This window comes from Penicillium nucicola (assembly GCF_028828085.1).
Source record: "Penicillium nucicola strain IBT 29836 chromosome Unknown utg000005l, whole genome shotgun sequence".
Taxonomy (NCBI): Eukaryota; Fungi; Ascomycota; class Eurotiomycetes; order Eurotiales; family Aspergillaceae; genus Penicillium; species Penicillium nucicola.
The window spans coordinates 2,166,381-2,183,624 of NW_026643129.1; the positions used below are offsets into that span (position 1 = coordinate 2,166,381).

General features: G+C 49.6%; 6 protein-coding genes across 6 annotated transcripts; 4 read left to right on the forward strand and 2 right to left on the reverse strand.

Annotated features, from left to right (window-relative positions):
- Positions 1 to 848: 848 nt before the first annotated feature.
- Positions 849 to 1,892, forward strand: thiA (thiamine thiazole synthase; the record flags this gene model as incomplete). The annotated part of the gene is made up of 2 exons (XM_057128258.1): positions 849 to 1,191; positions 1,246 to 1,892. The coding sequence occupies 2 exons, from the start codon at positions 849 to 851 to the stop codon at positions 1,890 to 1,892; spliced, it is 990 nt and encodes a 329-aa protein (XP_056984775.1).
- A 320-nt stretch (positions 1,893 to 2,212) lies between these two features.
- Positions 2,213 to 3,691, reverse strand: N7511_005882 (inositol phosphosphingolipid phospholipase; the record flags this gene model as incomplete). Its single annotated transcript, XM_057128259.1, has 1 exon — positions 2,213 to 3,691. One exon carries the CDS (start codon positions 3,689 to 3,691, stop codon positions 2,213 to 2,215), a length of 1,479 nt encoding a protein of 492 aa, XP_056984776.1.
- Positions 3,692 to 4,501: 810 nt separating this feature from the next.
- N7511_005883 (WD40 repeat domain-containing protein) lies at positions 4,502 to 6,146 on the forward strand (the record flags this gene model as incomplete). The annotated part of the gene is made up of 3 exons (XM_057128260.1): positions 4,502 to 5,027; positions 5,085 to 5,248; positions 5,304 to 6,146. 3 exons carry the CDS (start codon positions 4,502 to 4,504, stop codon positions 6,144 to 6,146), a joined length of 1,533 nt encoding a protein of 510 aa, XP_056984777.1.
- A 2,121-nt stretch (positions 6,147 to 8,267) lies between these two features.
- N7511_005884 (transient receptor potential ion channel family protein) lies at positions 8,268 to 10,449 on the forward strand (the record flags this gene model as incomplete). Its single annotated transcript, XM_057128261.1, has 2 exons — positions 8,268 to 10,089; positions 10,154 to 10,449. 2 exons carry the CDS (start codon positions 8,268 to 8,270, stop codon positions 10,447 to 10,449), a joined length of 2,118 nt encoding a protein of 705 aa, XP_056984778.1.
- A 1,337-nt stretch (positions 10,450 to 11,786) lies between these two features.
- On the reverse strand, positions 11,787 to 14,666 carry N7511_005885 (uncharacterized protein; the record flags this gene model as incomplete). Its single annotated transcript, XM_057128262.1, has 6 exons — positions 11,787 to 11,920; positions 12,018 to 12,993; positions 13,045 to 13,208; positions 13,259 to 13,299; positions 14,281 to 14,565; positions 14,626 to 14,666. The coding sequence occupies 6 exons, from the start codon at positions 14,664 to 14,666 to the stop codon at positions 11,787 to 11,789; spliced, it is 1,641 nt and encodes a 546-aa protein (XP_056984779.1).
- A 444-nt stretch (positions 14,667 to 15,110) lies between these two features.
- On the forward strand, positions 15,111 to 17,229 carry N7511_005886 (GTPase-activating protein GYP1; the record flags this gene model as incomplete). Its single annotated transcript, XM_057128263.1, has 6 exons — positions 15,111 to 15,126; positions 15,292 to 15,397; positions 15,465 to 15,931; positions 15,980 to 16,863; positions 16,919 to 17,011; positions 17,065 to 17,229. Coding segments are annotated over 6 exons (1,731 nt in total), but the record flags the coding sequence as incomplete, so codon positions are not given.
- Between the last annotated feature and the right edge of the window lie 15 nt (positions 17,230 to 17,244).

The following is a 17,244-nucleotide window of genomic DNA, read 5'->3' on the forward strand; positions in this document are numbered from 1 at the left end:
TCTCAGACTGTCCGTCTTGGATGTCATTCTATAGACTGAGAGCTAGTATAGAAAGAAGTCTCAAACAAGCTGAAGCTGATGAAAGGTGGACAACCCCATGTACGTATATCTATATTTATAATTAATCTCCTTCATGCTCCGCCGTGACCATCAAGAACGATTGATCCATTTCCATGTTTTGTGAATGCAATGGGTCGACACAGAGAGCCGTGCAACACAGCTGATCCAGACCTACACACTGTAGAAGAAGAAGGGCTAGAGTTCTCACGTGCCCAACTGTACGCAGAGTCAAAAGCGGCGCGGGTTCAGCACGAAACGGGAAATATCTCGATACTCAGTATGACGTTACGTGTTGGTGGGGTCGAACTGAGTCTATAAAGAGTCATCTTTCCCCCTCCTGCTCCTTCTTCTCTCTCTCTCTCTCTCTTCATCCTCAATCTACACTGAAGAATCACAACAGTAACTATTAGCCACTTACTTGTTCTCTTCTACTCTTCAGAGCTGACTTTCATATAGATCCCCAAACGAACAAGTACTTATTGCCCTTCCTTTGGGAGCCATGGATACTCTTTGGCTGGGCACGTTATCCCTCAGGGATCAAGGTATCTCAGGTAACTCTTGAGCATGGGCCGGTGTTCGTTCCTGTGTGGCTGGTGCATCTGTTCATCTAGATTCTGTCTACATGAATGGCTTCATCATCTGTGCAGGTTCGTTCTGAGATTATACGGCGTCAACTTGATCTGGATAATACCAGCGAAAGGATCATGACTCTCCCCTTATTCCCCCACTCGAGTAGCCAAACTAACAAAGGCCTCAAGTCAACCCCTCGACTTGATCCCTAACTCATTATGTCTCCTCCCGCTGCTATCTTTGAGCCAGCTGTTGCCCCTACCGGCATCAAAGGCAAGGTCATCGTCCCTGAGACTGTGACGACCACCTTGACCGGTCAGGGCCAGTCAAAGCTTCTGGAACAGTTCGGTGGCAAATGGGATGAGTTCAAGTTCGCTCCTATCCGCGAGAGCCAAGTCTCGCGCGCCATGACTCGGCGTTACTTCCAGGACCTTGATAACTATGCCGAGAGCGATGTTGTCATCGTCGGCGCTGGTTCCTGTGGTCTGAGCACTGCCTATGTGCTGGCCAAGGCCCGTCCGGACCTGAAGATTGCCATTCTGGAGGCCTCCGTGTCGCCCGGTAAGTCTCTCCTATATGAAAGCCAACCTCGACCTTTATTAATGTCTTATATAGGTGGTGGTGCCTGGTTGGGTGGCCAGCTCTTCTCCGCAATGGTCCTCCGTCGACCTGCTGATGCCTTCTTGACTGAACTCGGCGTCCCCTTCGAGGAAGAGCCCAACAACCCCAACTTCGTGGTCGTCAAGCACGCCGCCCAGTTCACCTCGACTCTCTTGTCGAAGGTCCTGTCCTTCCCCAACGTCAAGCTCTTCAATGCCACCTGTGTTGAGGACCTGATCACCCGCCCTGACGGTGAAAACGTGCGCCTGGCAGGTGTCGTCGTGAACTGGACTCTCGTCACCCTTCACCACGACGATCACTCCTGCATGGACCCCAACACCATCAACGCCCCCATCATTGTCAGCACCACCGGCCACGACGGTCCGTTCGGTGCTTTCTGTGCTAAGCGTCTGGTCTCCATGAGCGCCATCGAGAAACTCGGTGGCATGCGTGGTCTAGACATGAACGCTGCTGAGGATGCCATTGTCAAGAACACTCGTGAGGTCGCCAAGGGTCTCATCATCGGTGGTATGGAACTGTCTGAGATCGATGGTTTCAACCGTATGGGTCCTACTTTCGGTGCCATGGTTATGAGTGGTGTCAAGGCTGCCGAGGAGACTCTGAGAGTCTTCGAGACCCGCAAGCGCGAGTGTGCTGAGTAAAATCGTACCTTGTGCTAGTCCCTGTTTTTCTTTGATACTTGCTTATGATTATGGATTCGATGGACGTTCATTTGGCTCTGATGATGACTACTTAGCAAATGCACTCCACACTCGTTTGTGCACAATCTTTTCGACTGCAACGTAGACACGTAGATGACTTTTTTTTCATAATTAGAAATTAATTTCGGCCACCGCAGTACAAATGGCTAGAAAATATATACACACACTAAGTAACATGAAGAATATAAACATACAAATAACGCGCATAGTAAGTAGCACATTCTGTTCCTGCTTTTACAACCCCAAAGTGGACGCGTCGTTCAATCGTCCTTTTTGTTCTCTGCTTCTCCCGAAAGAGCACCGCCCTCAGCAGTAACCACCAAGCTTCTCGCATTTCTCACCTCCCATTCAAACTCCTTCAAAGCACGCAACTCGCTCGACATGAAAAGTCCGCCAATCAAGCCATCCAAGATTCCAGCACTGAGGTTGAGTGTGCTGACTAGAATGAGGATGAAGCCAATGTACGTGCGACTGCTAACCCACCAGACACCAACCATGCATCCAATGGAAATAAAAATGGACGCGATGAAGTGTGCCATACGCCAGCGACGTTGAGAACGTTCGCGGCGTACATATGTATGCGTCATATCGATGATGTGGTCATATGTGTCTGGTGAGAGGGCGGCGTTGGGGAAGACTTGCTTTGATGTTGTTTTGTGAAGGGTAGGAGAGTCGGGATCGGCTGGCATATCAATACTGGAGTTGGAGCGAGAGTGGTTGTTCGAAGAACGAGTGATAACGGCCTCAACAGCGAAGTGGTCGCTCAGAGAGCACCCTAGTTTAGGGTGACGCTGGGTCATGGCGATATGGGCTGACTCAACAGACCAGCGGGAAGGTGGGAAGGCAGGCGGATAGCCGCCATCGCCGACGAAGATATAGTCCAGACGTTTTCCGCGGGGGTCTGGGGTGTCTTTGTCAATAACAATTTCCTCGCCCTTTTCGAGACGCTTGCGCAAGGCCTCAGACCAGCGCCAGGTATTGTAGGAGCCGTCGCAGGTGGCTCCATTCTCAGTGATGTTGTACTCCGCGGTAGGTATGGACAGGCCACGTGCCTTTTCGATGGGATCAATTGCTGCTGCGAGGGAGGATTCTGGGTGCAGCTCGCGCCAGACGTCACGGACGGGGCTCTGAGCTGTGATCAGGCGGTGGGCGAAAGACGAGGGCAGCATATTAAAGTCGCCTAAGCCAATAACAAGGTGACCACGTTCAGCAGCACCTCGCATCAATTTTGCAATTTCCCATGCTTGGGCGGTCCGGTGGCATAGATAGGAGTCGTTTGGTTCGCGCTCGTACGGAGCATGCAGATGTGTACAGAACACCTCTGCCACATCTGCGGTACCAGGTCCAAATCTAACTCTTGCACTTGCAACGCCTTTTCCAACGAACCAATCTCCTCGGAAGAAGGCTGTTGGTCGGCCATTCAACGGGTACCCAAACATGCTGCTCTCCTCAATCGGCCATTTTGACAGAATGGCCAGTCCTGCACCAAATATGCCCCCGTAATAGAATTTTCCGTATGGGAGGATGTGTCGAGTCTGGTCGCGAATGCTTTCGAAATCCTCCTGTGTCCAACATTCTTGTAGTCCAACTATCTCCGGCGGCGGGCTGGCTAATGCCAGTTGCCGTCCGATCTCTGACATGCGTTCATTGCGGTACTTGGCGATGTATTTGAGACCCCAGCAGTTGAGTGTGTGAATTCGAATGCTTGAAGGGGCCTTTGAGGGGATTGATGGGGCCATTGGGCCTGGAATTGACCGTGGTGAGCTTCACGTTGTCGAGTAGAAAGTTGTTGATTCGACATGATGTAATTTTGGTCTCAAGGCGTTACGGTCATGTGATGTGATGTATAAAAGCAGAGGTCAGTCTAGTAGGCTACCTCGTGTCCCCGAGTCAGTATTTGTGTTGTTGAAAAGCTACACTAAAATTTTGTATGGATCAACCTCCGGGGTAAACAGGCCATACTGTGACTGGGTGCAGTCCTATTACTACATCTGGATAAAACGTTATACGTCGGGTTAAACAAATTTTTGTGTACAGCTTTCTTCAACAGGACTACAGCTCAAAGACAAGAACAACATAAATCTCATCTTTAGATATTTACCCACTAATACACAGATAGGTCAATTGCTTCATTCTCTCGATATAGAGTATGCAGTATCTTTGCAGATCATTCATGTCTTATTCGCATTTAAGTTAAAGAGCACATTAAGATGACCCGTTCTACTAGTCCTTAGTTTCTAGGCTGATCAAGTCCTTTGTATCAGAATATCTGTATCAGGACTTTCGTACATTTCTACGAGTGTTGTGAGGGTATCTATGCTATCCCCCTCAGCCAACTATAAATTGCCCTATGACGCAATCCGACACATGGTCTCACCGCCTCCCCATCTCACCGCCTTTCCATATATAGGCAGTATATACACCGCCTTCCTATCACGAACCACGCGTTCGAATGATTTTCTTCCCTGTCGCAACGCGAAGCTATTGCTTCCACCACTGCCTCGACTTACATGTTTATGCTTTGATGCACTGTGTATCAATCTTTGAAAATGGACAAATCCAAGGCTCGTCCTCGCCGTCGCGACCCTCGCGCCGTCTCACCCGCTGAATCGTCCTCCGATGAACTCGCCGCGGGCTCCGAACATGATGAAGCTGAGCGCCGCAGAGCCAGCTGGACCATCCACAAGGGATTTACCCCACAGCGCCCTCAGCAGCAGGACCGCCGCTACAGCGATTCGGAGAGTACTGATGAGCTAGCTGTTGACGCCAATGAGTACTGGCGCACCTCGCTTAACCGTCGCCGCAGCCGTTCACCTGTACGCCCTGCCCTCCGCGCCAGTGAATCTCAAGAGAGTTCGGAGGAGCCTGTTGATGCAGGTATGGACGGCACCAATGAACGAGAGGCCCACGGCGATGCTGACGCCTGGTCTGACCGTTCTGCTACCCCGGTTCCTCCCCCGCCGCCTGCAAAGCCCGACCACTTGAACTACAAGGAGAAGTTTGTGATGCGCAGCCATCTTCGTGGAGTTTCTGCTGTTCAATTCTCGCCAGACTGTACTATGATTGCGAGTGCAGGTATGTTGCATCAAATTCGCCTGACATGCACTCAATTGACTGACTTGCGCATAACAGGTGCCGATTCGGATCTTAAGGTCTGGGATACTGCTACCGGCAGACTTATCCACACTTTCGAAGGACATCTTGCCGGTATCTCGACTCTTGCTTGGGCTCCGGATGGTGAATGGATTGCAACTGGCAGTGATGATAAATCGATTCGCCTCTGGAACGTCAAGACTGTAAGAAACCTACATGCGATTCTTGGTTGAACTTCACACTGATTGTTTCCTACAGCTCAGGGCTCATCCTCGAATTTTCAATGGACACCACAACTATTTGTATTCAATTGCATTCACACCCAAGGGAAACATTCTTGTCAGTGGCTCCTACGACGAAGCTGTATTCATGTGGGATGTCCGTAGAGGATCTGTTCTCCGCTCTCTTCCAGCTCACTCCGACCCTGTTGCTGGCATCGATGTTGTTCACGACGGAACCCTTATTGTTTCATGCGCCCTGGATGGCCTCATTCGTATCTGGGACACTCTCAGTGGCCAGTGTCTTCGTACCCTGGTCATGGAAGACAACCCTCCCGCTACCTGCGTGAAGTTCTCTCCCAATGGTCACTATGTCTTGGCCTGGACTCTGGATGGCTGCATTCGCATGTGGAGTTACCTCGAGAGTCGCGTTATCAAGACTTTCCAGGGACATACCAACAGCAAGTACAGCTTGTCTGGATGCTTTGGTGTCTATGGATCGCCCGACATCAAGTATGACCCGCCTCTGGCATTCGCTGTCAGCGGTAGCGAGGATGGTGCTATCATTTTCTGGGATATTGTGAGCAAGCAGATCCTACAGCGCATCGATGCTCACGAGGGAGTTGTTCTCGGTGTCCACGCTGGCACGTTAAACGGCAAGCGCATGATTGTGAGTTGTGGAATGGACAAAACAGTCCGTTTGTTCGAAGAGGTGTCTGAAGATGGCCCAAAGCCCGCCGAGGGACATGCAGCAGAAGCTGCATCTAGCATGCAGGAGGACAGCACCCCTGCAAATGACGTCGATGGCGACAATGCCATGACTGATGCCTCTGGCCTGCCCTCTGCTGCGGCGACCCCGGCGGGGGATGTGATAATGACCTGAGCTTAATCATGTGATTGCTCTAACGAATTTTTTTCTTTGTGCATGGCATGGCGAATGGCTTTTCGGGAAAGGGAAATACCCCGGTGTCTGGAGTAGTCCTTAAATGGACCATCTGTTTAACAATTTGTCTTTCGGTGTCGGGTCTCTTACTAGAGATCTGATCTCTAACTGAATTTTGTCTAAGATGACAATATCTAAGATACCTTCAGCAAATTGAACATTCTTACCCTTCAACTTGAATTTGAAGTAACGCATAGTTAGGAAATCACCATGCGGTAAGCCGTCTAACTGCAAGCCGAACCCCTAGGTGTTTCTGTTTCCGTTCACATTATAACATGCCCTGATCTTCTTATGTTGTCCAACACTTATTGGGAATGACCAATTCATGCACTGCATATGCAGCCACCCCAGCAATAGAAATATCCGTTCAACCATGGTTCATGCAAAGCCCCTTCTACTTTCGGTCCCACCTTATTTGAGCCTCTCAACGACTTAGTTTTAATTAGGTCTTACTTGGTTTTCCTAAGCCATCAGCATTACCACAAGCTACCCAAAGCCAACAGGATCAAATTATGCATGATTCTTGATATATCAGGCGGTGTAGGGCTGCGACACCCCATTGGCGTTTTCTTCCGCCCCTTCTGTTACTATTTTGGGTCTTCGGAAGACATTTCCAACCGTTCGGCTACTCACGTGACTGTATTTTTCGCGCTCACGATCCGCCTGTGGCTCATTTCACAGCCTTCTGCGGAATACTGGACAAGAATCGGACTCGGATGGTCTTTCTGAAATATACCGGTCATGAAAGACCTCGGTTACAATTTATTATGCCACTCCTTCATTAACGAACAGACCCCCCTTGTATCCACCTTTTAGGAAAGGGTTTGCTCTGATAATAATTCTGAAACTCGACCTGACCCTCTGAAGAAAAGTTTGCTGTCTTGCTGATCACCAGCCACAGACTGGGTATTGGGCGATACCGACCTCTGTATGGACAGGCGATGATAGGGAAGCGCCACGGGAGTAGCAATGATCATCAGTGATCGTGTGCCATAGGTGCAGCTTGGGACTTTTAAATATCTGTCAGATGGGGCATCCGAGCACTTGGCCTGTCTCACATTGATAGGACGGAATAGCGCCCACTACTGTACTGTCAATGTTAATTGTCTCATTTTACGGAGTACATCCCATAAGTGAATGGTCCAAGTGATGTACCAGAGTCACCGATTTTCACCAGGACGCAGATGTGTCCCCAGCTGCAAGGGGCCCACCATCTAGAACTTGGAGGATCGCCGATAGTGTGGCGAGTCTGTCAATCCTGAGAATTGGGAACGACTGGAAATCCCTGGGCAACGTCATTCCAGGGATGTCTACCAAAATACATGTACGTGTGTCCGGAGTACCCAGAAGCACCAACCCCCGACTAGAGACAATAGTGGCCTCTCCTGTGGCGTGAATGTTAATGTGCATAGTGGATCGAAGACTCCCAATTGGTCTTAGGGCAACTCATGTTCCCACGGATGGAGAGGCTGCTTAAATTGCCAAAGCTTCATTGTCGCCTCCTATTCCGGGTGTAATAGGGTCAGTCGAATAGAATTGGATAATTCAAATAGACACAATTCCAAGCAAGAGTCTACTAGACCTAACTAGCACAAAATCAGATCTAGGACAAGTCGTAGGGCAGGTCTAGACTCTGAAACGCGGCCAATCGTAAATTCAGGGGGATCCTCCAGCCCTGAGGAGTCTCGCGGTCGAGACTTTCCTCTCTGTTTCTGCTTTCTGCTTTCTGTTTTGCATTGCTGCATTGCTGGGGATTTCACTCTCTTCAATCCTCTTGTTCCTCCTGTTCCTCCTGTTCCTCTTGTTTATTGTCTCTCGTTCGCCCCTGGTCGACTAACCAGTACTATATCATTGTCGGGCCCTCTTTCCGACCCCCAAACAGCTCATTTCTCGTTACTTTGTCGCGCGCAGGTTGATCCTGCCCTGACCCCCGATATACCCACCGTTATAATTCAATCGCTATCGTTTTCGATCCTCGTCCGACTCTCGATTTCTGTCTCCTTATGATCTCCGCGCCCTATCGGTATTGAGCAGGGAACCTTCCGGTTGGATATTGTCAACATGCGGAACATCATTTGGGCCCTACTGGGCTTGGCCGTGGTGCCCCAGGCGCTCGCAGGCGATACCCTGTCCACCAACGGGTTCGACCTGTGTATGACCGATTCCACCATCAAAGTCCAGAAATTGGACGTCTCCTACTCTCGCTCCTCGCAAGTCTTGACCTTTGACGTGGCTGGTACCAGCGCCAAAGAACAATACGTGACTGCGACCTTGTCCGTCACTGCCTACGGGAACAACATCTACAGCAAAGAATTTGACCCTTGCGGCACGGAAATCCATGTTTCCCAGCTCTGCCCGGTCCCTAAGCAGGGATTCCAGGCTCAGGGATCGTATCAGGTTCCATCCGAATATGCAAGCCAGATCCCGGCTATCGCATTCCAAATGCCCGACTTGGATGGTCAAGCCAAGTTGGTGCTCACTTCGAACGACAGTTCCAATGTGGCTTGTGTCGAGTCCACCTTGTCCAACGGTCACACTACCAGCGTCAAGGCCGTCACCTACGTTTCCGCTGGTATCGCAGCTGGCGCTCTAGCGCTGACTGGAATCTCTGCCATTGGATCTGCTGGAGCTGCTGGAGCACCGTCTGCCAGTCCTGGGTTCGGTGATGTAATGGGCTGGTTCCATTCCATGGCCACCAACGGCATGCTCAGTGTTAGCTACCCGACTGTGTACACCAGCTTCTCGAAGAATTTTATGTGGAGTACTGGTCTGATCCCCTGGTCTGGTATGCAAAACTCTATTGACAGCTTTCGGAAATCGACTGGCGGTAATTTGACCGAGGAGAGCTATGTCTTCCTGAATAACGCTTCTCTGACAAGCAGCAGTTCGTCGAGCAATACCACGAAACGTAGCTTGGAATATGCGATTCATTTCGGTGAATTTGTCGCTCGCTCCGTTGACACATCATCTGATGCCAGTGTCTCAAACAGCTCTTCCAGCGACGATACCAGCTCGACGATCAGCAGTTTGAAAAAGCTCTCCGAAGAACTCATGATACCTTCTGCCAATATCTTCATGACTGTTCTTCTCATATTCGCCATTGTTGTTGCTGTTGTCATCGTCGGCATCCTTCTGGTCAAGGTCATTCTCGAACTATGGGCGCTGTACGGCAGCTTCCCCAACAAACTTACTGACTTCCGCAAAGACTACTGGGGCATAATGGCGCGTACAATCACCAACATGATTCTTGTGCTCTACAGCATCTGGGTGTTATACTGTGTCTACCAACTACGAAACGGTGACTCATGGGCAGCAAAACTGCTAGCAGCTATCACCCTCGCTGTCTTTACCTCCGTCCTTCTATTTTTCGCTATTCGCATCGTCTACATGGCTCGCAAATACAAGAAGGCCGAGGGCGACACTGACAGTCTGTACGAAAACAAGGAGACCTGGAAGAAGTACAGTTTGTTCTACGATAACTACAAGAAAGATTTCTGGTGGATTTTCATCCCAATCATCTTCTACGCCTTGGCAAAGGGCTGCATCATCGCTGGAGCAGAAGGTCACGGCCTAGTCCAAAGTGCAGGCCAATTGGTCTGTGAAGCCATCCTTTTGATCATCCTGGTCTGGAACCGCCCCTACGCGACCAAGTCCTCCATGGGAATCAACATTGCCGTCCAGGTCGTCCGTGTTCTATCCATTTGTTGTGTCCTTGTCTTCGTTGAGGAGCTTGGTCTTTCTCAGACCACCAAGACCGTCACCGGCATTGTCCTCATCGTCGTGCAGTCTACCCTTACTGCCGTCCTTGCCATCCTCATTGCGGTCAACGCAGTCATCACCTGCTGCCGCGAGAACCCTCACGCCCGACGCAGAAGAGAAGCTGGTACGTCACTCATCATTACAAAAACTCGAATCTTTGTTCTCAAGCTAATACAACCCTCTCATAGAAAAAGCAAACCGCGACCTCGACGATCTTACCCCCTTGGACGCCCGAGAATCTCTCCTCATGGAGCACCCCAAGCGCAAGGACTATGCCGAGATGAGCGACTTCAACTTCAATGCCCCATATGCACCCTACCACGATGCACCCCGCCGAACAAGGTCCAACAGCAGCCACGATGGCTTGGTCAGAAACGACTACGGTGTATCACATGGTCGCAGATCAAGCCGTGATAGCAGCCAATCGCGCAGCTCTATCGAAGGCCGCCATCCCACTAAGCCTGGTTATGGTATGGCGTATTAAAATTGAAGAAAACAAAACAAAACAGAAAAAAAAGCGAAGGCATCAAGCGGACTTGCCTTGTTTCTCATTGACCCCATTTTTCTCGACATTCTTGCCTCATATATCTTAGATCGAGCGATCGAGCACTTTCTTTTTCCATTTTTTTGACGATTTTTAGCGTGCTTGAAATGGCGGTTGGGCCTTTTATCTTGTCTTTCTTTGCATATTCTTGTGATATCATTTCATTCTTTCTTTGATATTGCGTTTGTCTATACATACCTTCACTCTTTATTTATCACTCTTTTATTTCAGCTTGCAATTTATGATCTTTTGCTAGATATTTGGTTCGATGTATGGTATCTTGTCGGGTAGAGTTAAGTATTTCCTTGAAATTTAACCTGGCTGTTATGACTATATGGATATCGATGCTCTACCTCATATTATTCAGTTAACCCAATCTATCTATCTTCAATCACTGATATAATTGAGAGATATGCTCATCCATGGATTACAAGCCAGGAAAAACGTAAGCATTGTTCTATTGATCACCCGATAAATGAGATTGTGAACGTGGAGATCGTGTTTGTTAAAACTTGACAACTAGCGACAATGTTCCTCGGTCTGATCGAGCCAACATTATATACATGAGGCTAAAGCAGGCCTTATACCAGAAGTTATACTATATAACTTCATTAAAACGGCAAGGAAATCGATACAAGGGCACGTCGTGACACGTGACGATGCTTCGCCAATGTCATTTGTTTTGACTATTGCTGGTCATAAGTGTTAGGTGAGATCATTTATAAAACAAAGACAAGTTCTAATCCCCGTTCATGTTAGAGGCGGAAAATGTGGACTGCCTTTGACGGTTGATGACTGGAGCCGTGCGTTGTTCGGCATGCAGCGATGTTGGTCACTCGCGTGCTTTAGATTTCTGGACCTTCTACGACATGAAGATCCGGACAACTTGACTGGACTAAGGTGCTTCAGAATTATGCATATCCTCGCCTTGCCCACACTTCTGCCTCTACTCTATCTCAATGGGACTGCTTTGTCTGCCTAAGACCAAAGAAACCCTGGCAAGCTACGTAAGCAAATTCGAGTGAACATACGTATGTCATTGCAGAATTGCATGCATATGAAAAAAACTGCAAGTGTCTAAGCAAGCTCGAAACTGAACGTCGAGCTTCAATCATTAGATCACATATCACAGATCACCTAGCCAGTCCCTTTCTTGTTACAAGCGAAGCCAGACCCCAGGCAAAAAAAAAAAAAAAGACGTAGAAAAACACAGAGATTGAAAAGAAAAGAGGCACCGGCGACAAACACAACAGTTACATGAATCCACGTTGAGTGATTTAACGCTGGTATGGGTGGTAGCCACGGTGAGATCCACGGCCGCCGCCACGGTAGTTCGCACCGGGCTTGCCTGCATTGCGAGGTCCTGTGGGAGCATTGGCGGGTGCGGTGCCCTGGGGCTGCGGGGTGGTTCCTATTAGAGTCTGGTTAGCTTTAAGAGAACAAAAAAATGGAGTTGGAATCAAAAGGGGTATGTATGTGTTATGTTGAGTCTCGTAAGAACCACATACCACTACCAGAACTTCCGACGCGTCTCATACCTGCAGGTCCAGTGGGGATGTTGGGCTGGGGCACTTCGTCGTACATGCCTTCCCAGGAGGTAGGGCCACCTTGCTGCTGGTAAGGGGAGTATCCTCGGGGGTCCATCGTGCGGCGGACTTGCTGCTGCTCGTACTTCTGTTGCTCGAATGCGATCTGCTCATGGGCGTTGTAGCCGGGTCCGGTCTGGCGGTTGGCGTTGGCATTGGCGTTGTTGTAGTTTCCAGCCATAGTGGCCGCGTTAGGGCCAGGACTGGCATTGTCACTGCCGCCGTTGCTGGGCTGGCTCTGCATCATGGCACCCATGTTTGGCATCTGCTGCTGGGAGCCAGGGCTCTGGGGGATGGGGCTCATGCTGCCCTGCTGCTGGTTACCCATCTGCATCTGTCTCATTTGTTGCATCTGCTGCATCTGCTGCATCATGGCCGGGTTCATAGCACCCATGTTCATGTTAGGCATGCCACCACCCTGGTTGGCCACCATTTGCTGCTGCATCATGGCGAAGTATTGCTGCATACGTTGCCAGTATTGGGCCATCATCTGAGGGGTCATGCCACCGGCAGCTCCCTGCTGTCCACCCTGCTGTCCACTTGGTCCGTCATTTTGATTCATATCACGATATCCACCACGGCGGCCGCCACGTCGATCATCATCATCGCGCAGGTTACCACGGGGCTGCGCTTTCTTGACTTCAATGGGCTTGCCGAGAATTTCAAGGGGACGAGAAAGGGCGTTCTCCACCGCGGCTTCGCTGTCGAAAGTCACAAATCCGAATCCACGGGGACGGCCTGTGTCCTTGTCAATCATAAGGGTAGCATCAACAACTCGGCCGAACTGCATGAAGAATTGCTTGAAGTCCTGCTCGGTCGCCTCCTGGCTGACACCACCGACAAAGATCTTGCTGGTTTTCTCCTGCTCATCACGAGGGATAGCACGCTTGGGATCAATCTTGAATCGCCATTAGTTACCATACGAAATGACGAGTTGCGAAAATCTTACAATCTTGCCATCCAAGTAGTGCTCCTTGACCATAACAGTATTGACAGTCTTAGGGTCGCGGAAAGTCAAGAAACCGAAACCACGAGAGCGACCGGTGGCGCTGTCGCGCATGACAGTGCATTCCTGGACTTCACCGAACTCGGAGAAATAATCACGCAGAGACTCTAGAACAAACGTCAGAAGAAAATTGCGCGGTATTGAAAGATGCTCATACGGTCGGTAGTCTCCCAGTTCAGACCTCCAATGAACATTTTCCTATCCATAACGATTAGCGGCCATCTAAAGCATCGACCTGTATAAACAAAAGCAAGTGAATCAAGATCAAAGTAAGTTGCAAGCGTGTCCTGGCTATATGGGCTGGCGGTGCTATGCTGCTATCCACGCATACAGCTAATGCAAATGTCGTAGCCATGTTAGGGCAAGTCCATCGAGGCAAGCTTTTGACAGGATCACTGTCGCAGCCTGATCCCCCAGTATACGTTCAATCCGATCAAGCTGATCTTCATGGGATTTAACGAGAAGCCCATTGGTTTACATGAGCTGAGAACGCCGATATCCTCCTCTTTCGGGCTCAAACCGGGCGAAGATGAAAAGCGTAGGGGCGCAAGTAGTTCAGTCGTAAAAAGTGAATTGTCACTGTCTGTCTGTCTGACCTGGGAATCTTGGGAACCCACTGCCTTGTATAACAAAGTCTGAAGCTAAGTAGATGGGGCTTGATAATCTCCCTTCCGACAGTGTAGCTACTTCTTGCGCTCTGCTCTAACAAGGTATATCGACAAGAAGCTATATAGTATCGGGTGTACTATATATGATCGCTTGATAAAGATCCGTGATGGGTTGCTGTAGTCTTTGTGCGTTTGTTCCCAGGGATCTGCATTCTTTATTGCCTCTGCGGAGTGCAGATATCGAAGTGCCCGGGGCTGGGCAAAGTCGAAGATTGTGATGGCCGCGTCATGATTGTCCCCGAGTAAACTTGCTTATAATCGAGCCCATTTTGGTTCCCTCCAACAAAGTCTGCCATCTCAAAGGCCAAGATTTCATCTCTTTTCAACAACTTCTCAAACGAGGCACTTCGTGACAAAGAACTCGTTTCTTATTGTCCATACCGATTTCAAGCCCGGCAATAGCAGCAGCGACCGAGAAGAAAGCCAGCAAAGCACAGCCCAATGCCAAGGAGACACAAGCAATAGATACCTGATTTGATAATTGGGAGTATGGAGGGGTCAGTAAACTTACCCGTCTTCTTTGATGCCGGTTCCATGAGACTCAGGCTCAGCAGGGGGCACCTGAGCATGCATAGGAGCACCATAGGCGTTTTCTTGACCATTTCCATGGCCATTATGATAGCCGGCGTCATAGTCGGAGGCCTGGCCGGCATTGTGCGATTCCTGGGACTCGACAGGGGCGGGGGCAAAATCCAAGCCGGAATTCATAGCGGGTGCAGCAGGAGGAGCTTCTTGAATAGGGTTTGGAGCTTCAGCTGGAGCAGTAGTGCGAGTGGTCGACTCGTCGGCATCGTAACTGGCAGGCGTTAGCAGGGCGGCAAAGTATAAACGAAGTATTCACGAAGTATAAACATACAGATCCGCGAAGAGATCCTCGCCATCCTCGGGGTCAGCCATTATTAGCGATTGAGTACGAACTGAGAAAAGCGCTGGAGACAAGAAGAATCGGGGACTGAAGTTCGCAGAGCGGAAAGGCCGTGAAGAACTTCAAGGGATGAGGTGCGCTGACTAAGGGACCCCGACTTTCAACCTTGGAAAGTTCCCAACTTTGGATGTTGTCACGGCGATTGAACTTCAGTGTCTTCTTCTCACTTGTGGTCAGTTCGTCGACCTTGCTTTTACTTTCTTATACTTCTTGTGCTCGTTTACAATGCTGCTCTAAGCCGTTGAGCTCCTACATGGCCTGGCAGCGCCACCCCGCACGACTATTAGCCCCATGAGACCACGATCACATTGAATTCCCCCATCATGGCAAACAAAAAAGGGCAGGTCAGTGAATGGTTCTTGCTCAGCTTGAGCTCACCCTTCATTTGCGCCGATCTAAGGCTAACTAAATTGTAGGAAATGGTCCAGGTTGGTGAGTGCCTGTCTCCTTACATTCAATCACAGTTATAGCTCACATTATCTCCTTGCCAACCGGACAGATAATTCAGAGTAAGTTGCAACCCTAGCTACTCCAGTTTTGCAGCTGTATATGAACTAGAAAGCGCTTTCAATGCTGATTCACTCTCAAGACGTACAGAATCACCTTTCTGGGCCAGCCGAAGCACCTCTCTAAACCAGGGATCGAAGATATACGGTCCAAATACAGTAGTGGGCGCATCATACTCCCATGCAAATCTTGTACAGTGCGTATTACTTGACGCCCTCAAATCCCAACGGAAACAAGTGATTGACAAAGTGTCTTCGTGGCAGAGCTACATCATCCCACTCAGTCCCTCAAACCCCGCCAAAGTCATCGGCCGTGAATGCGGCATCGCAGTTGAACCGAAGGCCAGGAAACGTCATCGCATCACCTCCCCGTCAACCTTATCCTGGGATTATGACCCAAGGGGTTGATGAGTGGAGTCGCGACCCGACTGAAGAAGACGATGAAGATGAAGATGACGAGATTGTATACGATGACGATGAAGATGAATTTGGCCTGCCTAGTCTTGCCAGTATGAGAAGAAAACGATCTATGCCGTTTAAACCAAAGAATCTGGATACTGGTGTCGGGGCTGGTGGCAATCTCTCAACACTTGGATATGGACTGGCCTCGAACAACAGAAGTCGCGCGGACAGTGCAGACATCGCGGAAGAGCGTGGTGCGCCAATGTATCCAACTGCGCGAAAGGGAGAGGGGAAGATTCTCCGGCCTCAATATAAGGACATTCTGCAAGGTATTTATGTTTGATAAAGGACGACCGGACCATGCTAATTAGCCCTAGATCCTGCCAATGCTCTGAACCTCATTAACCATTCCCCACCCCCTACCAATGCATCGCCGAAAGAAAGAGATATTCACTCTAGTCGCATTACGCGAATCAACAAGTTCAAGCGCATTCTACAGGCAAGCACCGTATCTCCAACCGAGCTGCGAAACCTTGCTTGGTCAGGTGTGCCGGAAGAAGTCCGGCCAATGACCTGGCAACTTTTGCTAGGATATTTACCTACAAATAGCGAGCGTCGTATCTCTACGCTAGAGCGGAAACGCAAAGAGTACCTTGACGGTGTTCGACAGGCCTTTGAGCGAGGCAGTGGAGTAAGCTCCACAAAACCACCTGATTCAACCAAGGGTCGTGGCAGAGGACTGGATGAGGCAGTTTGGCATCAGATCAGTATCGATGTTCCTCGTACCAGTCCTCACATTCCATTATATGGATATGAAGCCACCCAGCGTTCCTTGGAACGTATCCTTTACGTCTGGGCTATTCGTCACCCAGCAAGTGGCTACGTTCAGGGTATAAATGACTTGGTTACACCTTTTTGGCAGGTGTTTTTAGGTGTTTACATCACCGATTTGAACATTGAACAAGGCATGGACCCTGGCCAGCTACCCCGAAGCGTGTTGGATGCAGTGGAAGCCGACACTTTCTGGTGCCTTACAAAGCTTCTGGATGGTATCCAAGATAACTACATATATGCTCAGCCTGGGATCCATCGACAAGTCAGGGCTCTACGGGACTTGACAATGCGCATCGATTCATCGCTCGCCAAGCATTTGGAGCAAGAAGGCGTGGAATTTATGCAATTTAGTTTCCGATGGATGAACTGCTTGCTCATGCGGGAAATGAGCATCAAAAACACGATACGCATGTGGGACACATATATGGTACTTTTCACCTCCCCATGTTATGTCGACCCCAAGATACTGACTTCAACTACAGGCTGAGGAGCAGGGCTTCTCTCGATTCCACCTTTATGTTTGCGCCGCATTCTTGGTCAAGTGGACGGATCAATTGGTTAAGATGGATTTCCAGGTAAGAATGCTAGTCTAAATTGCCACCTGCGTGATGTACTAACATCAAACTAGGAGGTCATGATGTTCCTCCAGGCATTGCCTACCAAGGATTGGACCGAGAAAGACATCGAGCTTTTGCTCAGCGAGGCATTCATTTGGCAGAGTCTGTTCCAGGACTCACGTGCTCATCTTCGGCCTGCTGGGGATGAACCTCCTGAAAATGGTATCTTTTATTGATAGTAATCATAATTC